The 14,437-nt window shown below is 37.7% G+C and overlaps 1 protein-coding gene across 2 annotated transcripts in view; it reads left to right on the forward strand.

Moving 5' to 3' along the window:
* The first annotated feature begins 223 nt into the window (after positions 1-223).
* MAEL (maelstrom spermatogenic transposon silencer) overlaps positions 224-14,437 on the forward strand; it is a 30,650-nt gene continuing 16,436 nt past the window's right edge. The window contains exons 1-6 of one of the 2 annotated variants that reach the window (XM_072830443.1): positions 224-521; positions 805-897; positions 2,077-2,176; positions 3,313-3,468; positions 4,677-4,718; positions 13,626-13,750. In XM_072830443.1, the coding sequence (XP_072686544.1) occupies positions 378-521; positions 805-897; positions 2,077-2,176; positions 3,313-3,468; positions 4,677-4,718; positions 13,626-13,750 (660 nt within the window). In that variant the 5' untranslated portion in view covers positions 224-377. The remainder of the gene's footprint in view (positions 522-804; positions 898-2,076; positions 2,177-3,312; positions 3,469-4,676; positions 4,719-13,625; positions 13,751-14,437) is intronic. The other variant, XM_072830444.1, reaches the window with a different exon arrangement.

Below are 14,437 nucleotides of genomic sequence, written 5' to 3' on the forward strand. Positions count from 1 at the left end.
AGAACTTGAACCACCACTCTCTCGTCCGCTTTCTCTCCACCTACTTTGACATATATTACGCAATAATGTACAGGAATTGCGCCAAGCCCTCCACGTGACAGCGCGCCCATCAACGCCTCATCCCAGCCAATCAGAACGCTTCGCACCTGTGCCCAGGGCTCCCCCGCCCCCCCACCCCCACTGCCCCGCGAGTCAGTCTCAGACTGTTTTTCTCGGAGCGAGGCCAATGCGGCTGCGCACCGCGCCCTGATTGGTCCAGCGCTGTGGGCCTTGGCGCGCAGGCGCCAGCCTCGGTTACTAAGGGCGGGAGCCCGGCGAGGGCGCCGGCGGCTTGTGCTGTCTCTGGCGCAGGTTGTCGAATCCTGGCCTCGCTCGCCATGCCAAACCGCAGGGCCAGCCGTAATGCCTACTATTTCTTTGTGCAGGAGAAGATCCCCGAACTACGGCGGCGAGGCCTGCCTGTGGCTCGCATAGCTGATGCCATCCCCTACTGCTCTGCTGACTGGGCGGTGAGACTGGAGGTAGTGGGGTGGGGGTGGGGGTGGGGGTGGGGGGGGTAGGGAGGCTGCGGGGGGGCGGACCAGGCAGTTGGGCAAGTGGGAGGGCGAGGCGGCAAGGAAGGAGGCCTCGAGGAGCCTAATGACTCCTTGGCTCCAGCTGGCGTGAAAGGAAGGCCCCTGTTCCCGCCCTAGGGCAAACCGACACAGGGACCCCCGTGAAGTCCTGGCTTCTGCCTCTGGGGCCGGGGGCACTCGGTCCTCATTGCTGCTTCTCTCCTTTCTCTCCTCCTTGAATGTCCCCAAGCTTCTGAAGGAGGAAGAAAAGGAGAAATACGCAGAAATGGCTCGAGAGTGGAGAGCAGCCCAGGGAAGGGACTTTGGGCCTTCAGAGAAGCAGGTAAAGTTAGCCTGAGAGGAGCGCTACCTGCCTGGCACATGGGCGTGTTCAGTAAATGCTGGATGGGTGAGTGGGTGACTTAGGTTAGTGCAAAGAAGAATTTTTCTTTTTTTTTTTTTTTTCTGGCGTCAGAATGCCTGTGAAAAACCCAACAGGTTCCCTTAACTAGGAGACATGTTGCTATTTGGTAGTGAAAGGCCAGGGGAATCCCTGTTAGGAAACCTGCAACCAATAAACTTTGATCTGCCAGGAGATTGTTGGGTTTTAGGGTTGGTACCAGATGAACGCTAAGGGTTCCTTCCAACCCCTTTATGATTGAAGACCCCTCCCCCCCCCCTTTTTAATGTTTTAAAGTAGCTTGGGCCATTCTATTTAAGTGACACCCGGAACCAGCAAGCGGTTGTGTTTAAAATATTGAAACAACAAAACTTGCACATGCTAGTGAATATTAGTATGCCTTATAGGTAAGAGTTGAATAAAGTTTATTTGGGTAAATTTATGTGTAGTAGAATGATAAAGTATTGAATAAACTTTTTCTTGTTGGTTTGTATCAAGAAAATTCAGGGTAATTGTGGACTTTTACCCTCTCTCTGTGTTCTTTTCATTCTGACATAGTAAAGTTCCATTCTTATTTTAAACTGGCAACATTGGATTGAAATTCAAGAGCACTTCGCTTGCTTTAGGTTTGAGCGATTTTAAATTTGTAGATGTGTGTTTCAGTAGAATTGAAATACAGTTGAACCTTGTTTTTTTTTTTTAACTATAATGTCTTATAAGACATTCTCAAAGTATGCATATCTCATTGAGACTTGAAGTCAGCATAATTGGAGTACTTTGTTGAATGATGTTCTTTTGGCCACTGGGCTGGTATGTATTATGGGATTCAGTGGGATTACTTTAGATTATCAGTAGTGGGCAAATGGTTTTCAGCAATGGTTGAATTGGTTGTTTGCCACTCACTTTTTGATTCAGAATATGTATAGATTCTGCCCTTGTCTGCCTTTGGGTGTTGATGTCACTGACAGATGTGTGCTTCTTTACTCATTGGGTTCATTGGCCTAGAGAGGTTACTGAAGTAGTCAGTGAGTTGTTTTCCAGGTGTTTTGCTAAACTTAAGTATTTGTATAAAGTGCTCAGTAAGAGTTTGATTATGTGATCAATTATTTTCTTCCTCTTTAGAAACCTGTTTCCACTCCACTGCGGCAGCCAGGCATGCTTGTACCGAAGCAGAATGTTTCACCCCCGGATATGTCAAATTTGTCTCTAAAAAGTGATCAAGGTAGAGTAATCCTAAAATTTTTTGCTTAGATAAATGTGGTTGCTCAGAACACTATGATATGTTGATCAGTAATTACGTGTTCTGTTTATTTTGATCCTGCATTTCAGAATAATTGACTACAAGTATTCAAATATGGTGCTAAAGTTGTAAAAGATTGGGCAATTTGCATTTGTTGAAATAACATGAGAGAGATACAAGAGAAGATTTTGTTTTATACAAAAATCTGGTCTCTTGATTAATAACCACTTCATAGGTTACTAAATATACTTCTTAGATTTGTTTATAGCTAGATCTTTAGATACATTTAAAGTATAAAGATCTAGCCTAGAAAAGAGCTTAGCTAATAAAAGTCCTTGTTATTTCCTCTGGCTTTTTTCATTGTGTTCTGAATTTACTGAAGACTAATAAACTTTTTATAGTCTTAAATGTGGCTAATCCTAGTAAATAAGAGCCTTCACGCTTTCTCACATTTCTTTCTTTAGAGAATTTATCAGTATTCTTGTGTATATTGGTAAAAAGTAAAGAGTGAATTAAATTGTCCATGGTTTATATCAGAGTTTTTCATTGCTGATTCTACTTAGCTTTATTTCCCAAACCTCTTGTATTTGTTGAGTACAGGTCACAGCTTTTAAGTCATTCCTGAAATTCAGTGCTTAATGTTTAGCTAAATTATGTAGAACTGGCTGCAAGTTTGAATAATTTTGTTGCTTCATGCAGAATGGTTACCACTGTAATTCTTGATAAGTGTGGGATCCCTGGGTGGCGCAGCGGTTTGGCGCGTGCCTTTGGCCCAGGGCGCGATCCTGGAGACCCGGGATCGAATCCCACGTCGGGCTCCCGGTGCATGGAGCCTGCTTCTCCCTCTGCCTATGTCTCTGCCTCTCTCTCTCTCTCTCTCTCTCTCTCTGTGTGACTATCATAAATAAAGAAAGAAAAAAATATAAAAAAAAATTCTTGATAAGTGTAATTATAAAAATTTTTATTCATTTAGTTGGTACAGATTAGTTTTCTCTTTTCCAGCTCACATAGGATTGATGATAGGAACACAAGGAAAATAGTTTTCAAACTTGGTTTTGTAGAGGGGTAAACTCTCATCTGTTTGTGTTTTCTTACTTTTTTTTCTTTTTCTTTTTTAGCTCTCCTTGGAGGCATTTTTTATTTTTTGAACATTTTTAGCCATGGTGAGCTCCCTCCTCACTGTGAGCAGCGCTTCCTCCCCTGTGAAATAGGGTGTGTTAAATACTCTCTCCAAGAAGGTATAATGGCAGAGTTCCACAGATTTATAAATCCTGGTAAGTAGAGTGAAAGATGCTAGATCTAAACAGTATACATTTTATCTTGACTTTATTTAACAGTATTTGTTTTCTTAAAGGCTGATGCATAGTTGAGTTCTTAAAGTATAACAAGACTTCATCATAATTGGTTGAAAAATTGCTAAGAACTAGGTGTTTACAGAGTTTTTCAGTTTAATCTTTTAACCTGAAGAAAGCATTGTAGTTGAGTGGGATAGTATGCCTAAGAAAATGTGTAGCCTGTCATTTGCTTACCTGTAGCCTTACATCTTGGAATTTTCTTTTTTCTTTTTTTTTTTTTACATCTTGGAATTTTCTAAAGGCTTTTTATGCCTTTTGCTCTTTCATTTCTTTGACCCATCCTTCACCATAGTGATTACTAGATTTTAACTTGATGTTGTTTTGTAACCTTGAAGAAAGTTATTAATCTTTCTGAACTTACTAGCTTATCTGTGAAGTGGGAATAATACCTATTATTGGCTGCTCTAAGGAATACAAGAGAAGATATGGAAATAACCTAATATTTAATAGTCTCTCCAATGTTGTTAGTATCTCTTCTGGCTATTCCACTCTAGCAAAAGCAAGTAGTAATGAAGACCTAGGATTCAGTTCAGTTCCCAAGAAGATAAAGGACCAGTATACTTTTAAAGGCAAGTAGGAGAAACATATAGGGGGAAGAGTAAAGGAGAAAAGGTTGGGGAAAGAAGATCTTCATCTTTAGTTTTGCCAGTTGATTTAAAATTCATTAGAACAAGCCAGCACTTTTTCTTGTGTTTCGATGACAGAGCAACTAATCATCCTACTCACACTTGTAAGAGTTGCTGCTTAGGATAAATTAAATAGCTACTTTTGTTCATATGATTGTAAAACATTAAAAAGATAGAATTTGGAAACTTTTGTTGAGAAATACATACATGAGGCCCTTGATAGGGCCTCATGGACCCCTAGCTAAGACTCCTTTTAACACAACTTTGCTTTACCTATTTCTTTTTTATAAAGAAGTGACTTCCTTTTTAAAGTAGTTTAGACACTATACCGAAATTCTTTAATAATCCTCATTCCTTTGGTTTAAAAGAACTCTTATGAAGGTTTAATTTTTTTTTGTATTTTCATATAGCAATAACTATTACCTACCAATCGGTCATCCTATGGCATACGGCTATGGGAAAACCAGAGAGCTTCTCCCAACAAAATATTTTGTATTACAGGTGAAATTCCACGAGGATTTCGGTTTCATTGTCAGGCTGCAAGTAAGTATAAAGAAATGGAGTAGAATGATAGGCATTGAATGGATATGTACCTGGTTAAGATTTACTGCTTTACATGGGCGCATAAAACATTAAGTTGGGGGAAGAAATTTTTGGAGAATCTTCATAGAAATGGTAGATGATATATGTGATCCTTAAAAACTTTAAAATTGAATAGACTTGTGGGATACTAAAGGATATGACCATATACCTAATAAGCTCTGAACTAAATTTGTCTGGAAACTAGGTTTTAACCAGTTTCCTATGATTAGAATGAAAATCATGGTAATAGTTTTATTTTTAATTTATATTCAAAAAGCTTTTTTTTTTACTTAACGTAGAAAACTAGCCTGTAGAAGTGTTTGAAATTACAAATAAGTTTTTCAAATCTGCCATAACAAGCAGCTATTTGTAATATTTATAATACAGTTCTTTATAAATGAAGAGAATATTTTAGAGTCCCTTTTGCTTATGAGCTTTGAGTTTTTTCCAGTCTTAGCAAAAAAGTATATAGTAGTCCTTTTTGTGTTTGACTGGGATCAGGGCCATAGATTGAAACAGGTAAGGGAAATTTTTTTAGTTGGTCCCTTAATGTAGCTTTGAATGAAAAAAATTTATAATACAGATTTTGAAGTGTGAACCTAGCTAATCTCCCCACAAGTTACATCACCTGAGGTATTCACTAAATAGGTGGTGGTAAGACAAAAATAGAAACTTAGCTGGTGAGTTAACTTCATTTTTACTTAAGCTGTTTATGGTTTGTTCATCTATTGAGTGCCAGATGGGAGTGCCACTGGCCTTACTGTTTATTATTTTGGTTCTGATATACTTGATTTTAAAAAGTTTTTGAGGCTTATTTTTACAACCTTTTCAGGTTAACCAGATTAACATAAACCTATTAAAGACATTAGGAATGTCTTCTTAATTTAGTATTCAAACTAATTGAAATTGAACACAATTTGTTCAGGAAAGCTCACCCATTTAAACAGGTCTTAAATTGCCAATTTGATAACCCTGGGTAATGTGCCAGTTAAAGAAGATAAATGACTATATTAGACTGACGGCTATGTTGACATAATAACTAAAAATGCTTATGGTGGTGTAATCAACCTGGTGCTTAGGAAAATATCGTATTTCATAGAGGAACACACTGAAGCAAGTTTATGTGTGGATACAGTGTGGGTAGTAGCTAAAGAATGTGTGTGTAGATTTTTCAAATGCTCCTGTGCTATCTGGCCTTTTATGAAATACATGTAAATATAATTAAGTGAATACTTGATGGATGGATGTTTATGGTTTAGCACATTAGAGTCAAGGAACGTCAGGATTGGAAGAGATGCTGATATGGAATCTATTGATTTTTTTTTTCCCCCCCCACTCCCACTGCCATGTTCTTCTCTGAAGGGGTACTTCAGGTTCTTATGAGTGCATGGAGGCAGGAAGTTTCTGGCCCTTCTCCTCCCCGACTTTAACCGGAGGAGCTCTGATTCCATTTTATTGGTTAATTTTCTTGAGGGAAGTTCTGCTTTAAAATAAGCAAAGCTTTGAAAACTCCTTTTAGCTTCCTATACGGAAGGTCCATCAGCTTTTAATATTAATCTTCATACACAAAAATTTAACATTGACTTAAGGCATAAAGGATATTAATTAATGAACAGTAGTGCATTCCCCAGTCAGCTGAAGAAATAAGAGCAGTGTGCTGTCATCGAAGGTCCCTAAATCTCTCCTTGACTGCATCCACCTCCCTCTTTATAAGAGAGACCCTATTTAGAATTTTGTGCTAATCATTTCCTTTCTTTTCTGAATAGTTTTGTGAATACCTTTTTTTTTTTTTTTTTGGAGACAAGTGCACACAGGGGCTTGGGAGTGGTGGGGGAGGGGCAGAAGGCAAGGGTGAGAGCAAGAGAGAATCCTAAGCAGGCTCCATGCCCAGTGCAGAGCCCGACTCAGGGCTCAGTCTCATGACCCTGAGATTGTGACCTGAGCTGAAATCAGGAGTTGGATGCTTAACCAACTGAGCCACCCAGGCACCCTGTGAATATTTAAGTTATGAATTTAATTTTTCTTTTTCAAACTTTTTTTTTATTTTTTTTTTAATTTTTATTTATTTATGATAGTCACACAGAGAGAAAGAGAGAGAGGCAGAGACACAGGCAGAGGGAGAAGCAGGCTCCATGCACCGGGAGCCCGATGTGGGATTCGATCCCGGGTCTCCAGGATCGCGCCCTGGGCCAAAGGCAGGCGCCAAACCGCTGCGCCACCCAGGGATCCCCTCTTTTTCAAACTTTTACATAAATTAACATTGTATGCTGCTTTCTGAACCTGTACTTTTTCTAACTCAGCATTACCTTTTCCTAATTTTTCTATGGGATTGTCTTTTATATTGGCTTGTGGAATTTTACTACATATCTGCTTATTGATATAATTGCAGATCCCAATTTTCAGTTTGTACCTTCTATTTTTTTTATTGTCAGTACAATGTCTTTTAATGAACGAAAGTTTTTATTTTTGACTTAGTGGATGTATCAGTCTTTTCTCTTACATTTTGAGGGGGTTTAGTATCTTATTTAAGAATCTTCTTCTACCAGAAGGCCATAAAGGATAGTTTTTATTAAGTTTTGTTTTTCATGCCAAAGTTCTTAATTCTCCTGGCATTGACTTATGTTTGGTGTGATGTAGAGATTCTGATTCATTCTTTTTCTATGTGGATAATCCATTGTCTCAGCATTATTTATTAAATAATCAGTTCTCAGTATGTAGTGCCACATTTCTGTTTGATGCCTGAGTCTTTCTGATATCTTTATTTTCTTCTATTGGTCTGCTTGTTTTTTTGGTATCCATATTGTTAAACACAAGATTTTAATAATACTTACTTAGACAAGTTCCTTGACTTAATTTTGGAATATCCTCATTATTCTTGACCCTTTGCTGTTCATACGATTCAGAGTTGGAGTATCCTGCTTTACAAATACCTTTGTTGAAATTTAGATTAGAATTACCTTTAAATCTTCAGATCATTTTGGAGAAAACTGAAGCTTCATGATATTCTATCTGTAAACAAGGGGTGACTTTTATTTTTGACATCTGTAAGCCTACAACACTTACAGTCTTCTTCACAAGGATCTTAATATCTTGTTAAATTTATAGCTTATAAACTTTGTTATTTTTAAGTGATATCTCTTGAAATTATATTTTTATTTGCTTTTGTATTTTAGTTTTATCCAGCCATTGCTAAACTGTAACTCGAGTTCTTAAAATTCCTTATATAGTCCTGTCTGTGGGATGACATTTTTCTAATCTATATTTTTTTTATTTATGGGATCCCTGGGTGGCGCAGCGGTTTAGCGCCTGCCTTTGGCCCAGGGCGTGATCCTGGAGACCCGGGATCAAATCCCATGTCGGGCTCCCGGTGCATGGAGCCTGCTTCTCCCTCTGCCTGTGTCTCTGCCCCTCTCTCTCTCTCTCTCTCTCTCTCTCTCTCTGTGACTATCATAAATAAATAAAAATTAAAAAAAAAATTTAAAACTTAAAAATTTGTCGTAGGGTACTGGGTAGGAATTCTAGTTTCTAATGTTTCACCAACAACTATGCTGCTTGCTTTATACTTTGTTTCTTTTTTCTTCATGCACTTTTTTTTTTTTGTATGCATTCTTGATCACAGTAAAGTTCTATTCCCAGTTTGGTTGGAGGTACCAGTTGTACATTTTAATGAACAGTACTTCTGTCTCACATGATTGTGTCTTTTGTTCATCTGGTAATTTGCTAATAACCAACCTTCCATTCTAGCAGTAAACCTGCTGGATTTGGTTTGTTAATATTTTGTTAATATTTTGTTTTAGGATTTGTGCATTCATGTTAAAGACTGAGGATAATTTTACCTAATTTTGTTACCAAGGTTGCTTTGCCCTCCTAAAATGGGTTAGAGAATATGTCTTTAGTTTTTTTTTTTTTTTTTAATTTACCTTTGGTTCTTTTTTATGGTTTTGGTGAAATTATTAATATTGATTTCCCTGAACATTTAAAGTCTTATGTCTGATAACCCTATTATAGAGATCTTTTTGGGTCTGTTTATCTTGATGCTCAGTCAAGGTACCAGATTTCTTCATATGTCTGATCATTTTTTTGAGTGCCAAACAGTAGATGGGAAAACTTGTTATTCCTCTCCAAAAAAAATATGATTGCTTTTGGCAGAAAGCTTCTGTCACTAGCCATCTCAGAGCACCTTAATTCAATTTGAGCTAATACAAAATTGGGTTCAGATATTTTAAGAATCCCATGTATTTCTAGGTGATCTCTAAAAAAGGAAAAAAGGCGCATTACCACCGAAGGACCACTTGTGAAATTTGTAATTGACTTCATAGCATAAACAGTAGAAGCCAGAAGACAGTTGAATATTTTCTAACTACATATTTAAGATATGCAAGTAATACTGGAGTAATATTTTTTTAAAGATTTTGTTTTGGAGGTGCCTGGGTGGGTCACGGTGAAGCATCTGCCTTCGGCTCAGGTCATGATCTCTCAATCCTGGGATCAAGCCCTGCATAGGGCTCCCTACTCTGCAGGGAGTCTGCTTCTCCCTCTCCCTCTGCCCCTGCTCACATGCACATGCATTCTTTCTCTCTCTCTCTCTCTCTCTCTCTCTCTCTCTGTCGCAGATGAATAAATAAATTCTTTCTTAAAAATTATTTTTAGATGGGCAGCCTGGGTGGCTCAGTGGTTTAGCGTCGCCTTCAGCCTGGGGCGTGATCCTGGAGACCCAGGATTGAGTCCCATGTCAGGCTCCCTGCATGGAGTCTGCTTCTCCCTCTGCCTGTGTCTCTGCCTCTCTTTTTCTCTCTCATGTCTCTCATGAATAAATAAATAAAATCTTGAAATTATTTATAGGTAATCTCTACAGTCAACATAGGGTTTGAACTCATAGCCCAAAAACCAAGAGTCACTTTCTCCACCAGCAAAGCCAGCCAGGTGCCCCTGGTATAATATTTTTAATTCTTACAAGTCTAGGTCTGTTGAAAACTACTAATTTTCTCACACTCTAAATCTCCTATTCTAGAGTTGATAAGTGCTCAAATTACCAATGAACCCGAATGCCAGAATCAAGCTTTCTAGGATTTCCTTCCTCTCCAAGACTTTGGACTCCTGATTCTCACTGCAGTTTTATCTCTACAGTGCTTTCAAGCAGGTGTTTCATTTGTTCAGTTTCTCACTGTCATTATTAGAAATTGAACTCTATCCTTTTATATAACTTTATGCTGAAATTCATAATTTGATCTTCTCAGATACAAGAATGATTTAAAATCTGTGCTGAATAACTTCAGTAGCTGAAATACCTTTGGATCTCCTTGTTATCAGTTTTGGTTTGGTTTTCCTTCTTTTTTCTTGTACCTGGTTATTCATGTAGACTAAAAAAATCTTTGAGAATGGCAAATTTATTGGTATTTTTTATTGGTACTTATTAAAATGTATTTTAGAGCATGTGGGGCAGGGAAGAGGAAAGAGGGAGAGAGAGAATCTTGAGCAGACTCCCCATTGAGCTTGGAGACCAACTTGGGCTTCAGTCCCAGGACCCTGTGATTATGATCAAAGCAATCAAGAGTCAGACACTTAACCAACTGAATCATGCTGGCACCCCAAATTTATTGGTATTTTATTTTATTTTATTTATTTATTTTTATTGGTATTTTAATGAAGACCTTCATTTCAGTTGTTTCTCTCCCATCTTGACCTTAGGCTAATATTTCACTTAAGGTAAGAAAAGAATACATAAGAGAAGCATGTTATTTTAACAAACAGTAAAATTACAAAAATGGAAAGTTTGCTTACTTAAAGCAAGTTGAGTTCATGTATCATGACATAATTAAATCATGTAAGAACTAATAGTTCTATATACATTTCCATTGTTTGCGGTTTACTCTAAACTTGAATGCAAATTAACAAAGTGTTGGGAACATATACAGGTTACTTCTCTGTTACCTATTAAAAGAGCTCAGTGAGTAGTGATTACCAATAAAATCATCTGAAGCTGCCTCCAGATTAAACACTGTAGTTGTTTTCAAGGAAATCATTAGACTGTTTCTTTTATCTGTGACTATGCTTTTAAATATGTGTTTATCACATTAACTATCACAAAAATCTTTTTGAAACCCTGTAATACATAGATCGAACAATGTATATGTGGTCAAAGATCCCATAAGATGTGTGTAGAGATGCATTTTCTTTCTTTTTATCTTTGGTACCTGAATTGTGCTTTTGAAAGGCTGTTTATATATATATAAACATATTATGTGTGTTGTATATTAACATATATATACATCGAATTATATTACTGTACTAAAATAATTTTTTTATTAAGTCCAAATCAAATTCACTTTCACAAGTTAGTAACTTAAGCTTTAACCGAGTTATAGAAAATACATTATTCTCCTCTTCATTTTCATGCGATGTTGCTTTTTTGGTGTTTCTACCTTTAAAAAAAATAGCCAAATATTTAAGTTTTTGGTAGTTTGTTATTTGAAAAGAAACCACTTCCTTGTGATTTGCCTCAGGATTTGATGGAAATGCTTACAGGAACTGGCTAATAACAAAAACCAAGGGAAGCACATTCAAAATACTTACTTTTGTAGCAAATGGTCTTTGAAGACGAATAAATAGGTAGACCCACTGAAATGGTTGAAGTGGGCTGTTTAGAATACTCAACAATTTATATACAATTTTAAAATTTTTTTCTAAGGAGCTAAGTGTATTTGTACCAACTGCTAGCAGTGCAATACCTTGTTTATGATGACTTGAAACAAAACAAATGCCTATGAGGACAAAAGATGTATTTTGATTCTCTAATATACTTTCAGTATATAGTTCCATAACCTTTTCCTCACAATACAATACTCCCTCTCTCATAAAGCTATTCCCGGGAGCCATACAGTTTAGGTTCAGGGAGTTAAGAGTAATTGTTTGCAGTTTAAATAGACAGTAACTTTATACCTCCCTTTTAATGTGCTAATAGTTGTGTTTAAAAAAATAGAAAAGTACCATTTCTGATTTTTTTTTTAAGCGAAGATCTTGAAATCTGCATTTAAAACATAAAGTAATTCTGATTTCAAACTTGTGTTCTGCCTCTCAATCTTAAAAAAGGCGGCTCTAAGGGTAATCTTAATAACCATTCTTTAAAAAAGGAAACTATTTCTTTTAACTTGACACTCCACACTCCAGTTTCAAAACACATGATTTGTCTTGGTCATGGACATTTCCAAGATGAGATTTTATATTTTGCTCCCGTAGCTTCTGGTTATCAGAGAAACCATGCTTTACTTTATTGAAGGAGTTTTGGTCCTGCTAATGTTGGTGTATTCCTTCCAGTATTTTTCATCTTTATCTTTGCTTCTGGAGGCATTTCCTTTGGTTTACTGTCGTCGTCTTCATTAAAAGCTGCTGCCACTGAAAAGGGTTTTGAAACAAGAATTGGAACAGTTTTTTTAAGGCTTACTTGATCTGAGTTTGATGGATATGGCTGAGGCTTTCTTTGTCATCTAACTACCTGTGGCAAATCCAGACTTGGATATTTTTGTAGACTTTTTTGGGAGGTCTGCAGGCTGCTGCTTCAGCTGCTCACTTCTCAGCGCAGCAACTGGAACTTTCCCCTCCATTACTCTGGAGGCTTCAGTTTACCATGGCTTCTCAGGCTTTTCTTCTCCCACCTTCCCATCCGCCATTTTCCCTGCCATGCTGAAGAAATGATTTTAAAGTAATTGAAAGCTAATAATGATGTTCCCCTCATCCAGAGAGGATTTATGTTTGCTAGACAGAAAAAGATTTTTTTTTAAACTAGCTATTCTTTTTTTTTTTTTTTAATTTTTTTTAATTTTTTTTTTTATTTATTTATGACAGTCAGAGAGAGAGAGAGGCAGAGAAACAGGCAGAGAGAGAAGCAGGCTCCATGCATCAGGAGCCCGACATGGGACCCGATCCCGGGTCTCCAGGATCACGCCCTGGGCCAAAGGCAGGCGCCAAACCGCTGCGCCACCCAGGGATCCCAAAAGATTTTTTTTTTAAGGTTTTCTTTCTTTTTTTTTTTTTTTTTAATTTTTTTTTTAAAATTTATTTATGATAGTCACAGAGAGAGAGAGAGAGAGGCAGAGACACAGGCAGAGGGAGAAGCAGGCTCCATGCACCGGGAGCCCGACGTGGGACTCGATCCCGGGTCTCCAGGATCGCGCCCAGGGCCAAAGGCAGGCGCCAAACCGCTGCGCCACCCAGGGATCCCTAAGGTTTTATTTCTTTATTCATGAGAGACCCAGAGAGAGGCAGAGACACTGGCAGAGGGAGAAGCAGGCTCTTTGTAGGGAGCCTGATATGGGACTCCATCCCTGCACCCAGGATCACATCCTGAGCCAAAGGCAGGTGCTCAACCACTGAGCCACCTAGGCGTCCCTCTGTATGTGCTCTTGATATCCTCAGGTAGTTTAAATTTTTGTGAGCAGTTGGTCTGAATTACTTGGTCCATTTTTTTTTTTACTGGAAGTGAAACCTTAATCCTACAACCTTTGAAAAAGCAGTCCTTGCTATTAAGTTCTCCAGCCTTATATATAAAACAGATTCATGAATGGCAGATGGGAATAATGAACACACATAGGCTCAGTCACTTAAACCGGGCTTTAGTCCTGACTCCATTGTTTGCCAACTATTGACCTCTGCTAACTTGTGATTTTCAGTTGTGTCTTCTATAATATGTGTGTATGCCCTTCTTATAAGATTATGGGGTAATATAAAGTACCTAACTATAATTAGGCTTGGTACTAGTGCTTAAATATGAGTTACCCAGTACCTTGTTCCTGTAACCCTTCTTCCTTACCCATTTCATAATACTTACTTTGATCAAATTTTGAACTCCTTACTCCTTTGTATTCTCTTCAGGTGATTCTAGTCACAAGATTCCTATTTCAAACTTCGAATCTGGGTATGACCAAGCAACTGTGTTACAAAACCTTTATAGGTTTATTCACCCAAACCCGGGAAACTGGCCACTTATCTACTGCAAGGTAATTTCATTTTAAGAATTTTTTTAAGGCATGTACTGAGATACTAAAAGACCCATGAAAGGTACCCAAAGAAAGAATGTTTGCTTGTGTGTTAGCTGTGTGTGGTAAAACATGTTCATTCTGAATTGTTTTGAATGTGATTAGGTATAATAATTTCTGTGGTATTGAAGGGATTTTGAAGACTGCAAAAGCTGAATGTTATTTCTAATTTGGCAGATCTCATGTTTTTAGTATATGTGCTGCCGAAGCGAGCACTGATCTCATGTTTTTAGTTTCTCCTGCTGAAATCCCTTTTTTACTCTGAAGAAAGGGTGCTCTAATCTGTACACCTGTCCTAAGTAAGATTACTGTTTTTTAAAAACTTTGTAACAATCTCTTGATCTTCTTTTGTAATCTTTAGAGAGCCTTTATTCTTTATCTTGTCTAATTCTTTTAGGCTAGGAGTTGAAGAACTGGATTTTAACATTACTATTTTAGTGTAACCATGAACAGATTACCTTATCTTTTTCTGAACATTGGTTTCTTCATGTGCCTACCCTAGATCTCCCTTGCTTTTCACAGAGTCTCTTAGCATCGCTTTATAAATGTTACTGGTTATTAAAAGCAGTAGTCTTTTAAAATGTATGTTGCTCTTTTTTATGGTTCTCATTTAGTTGTCACAAACTCTTCAGTCTTTCCCTTCCTGCC

Source organism: Canis lupus, chromosome 6 (assembly GCF_048164855.1).
Source record: "Canis lupus baileyi chromosome 6, mCanLup2.hap1, whole genome shotgun sequence".
Taxonomy (NCBI): domain Eukaryota; kingdom Metazoa; phylum Chordata; class Mammalia; order Carnivora; family Canidae; genus Canis; species Canis lupus.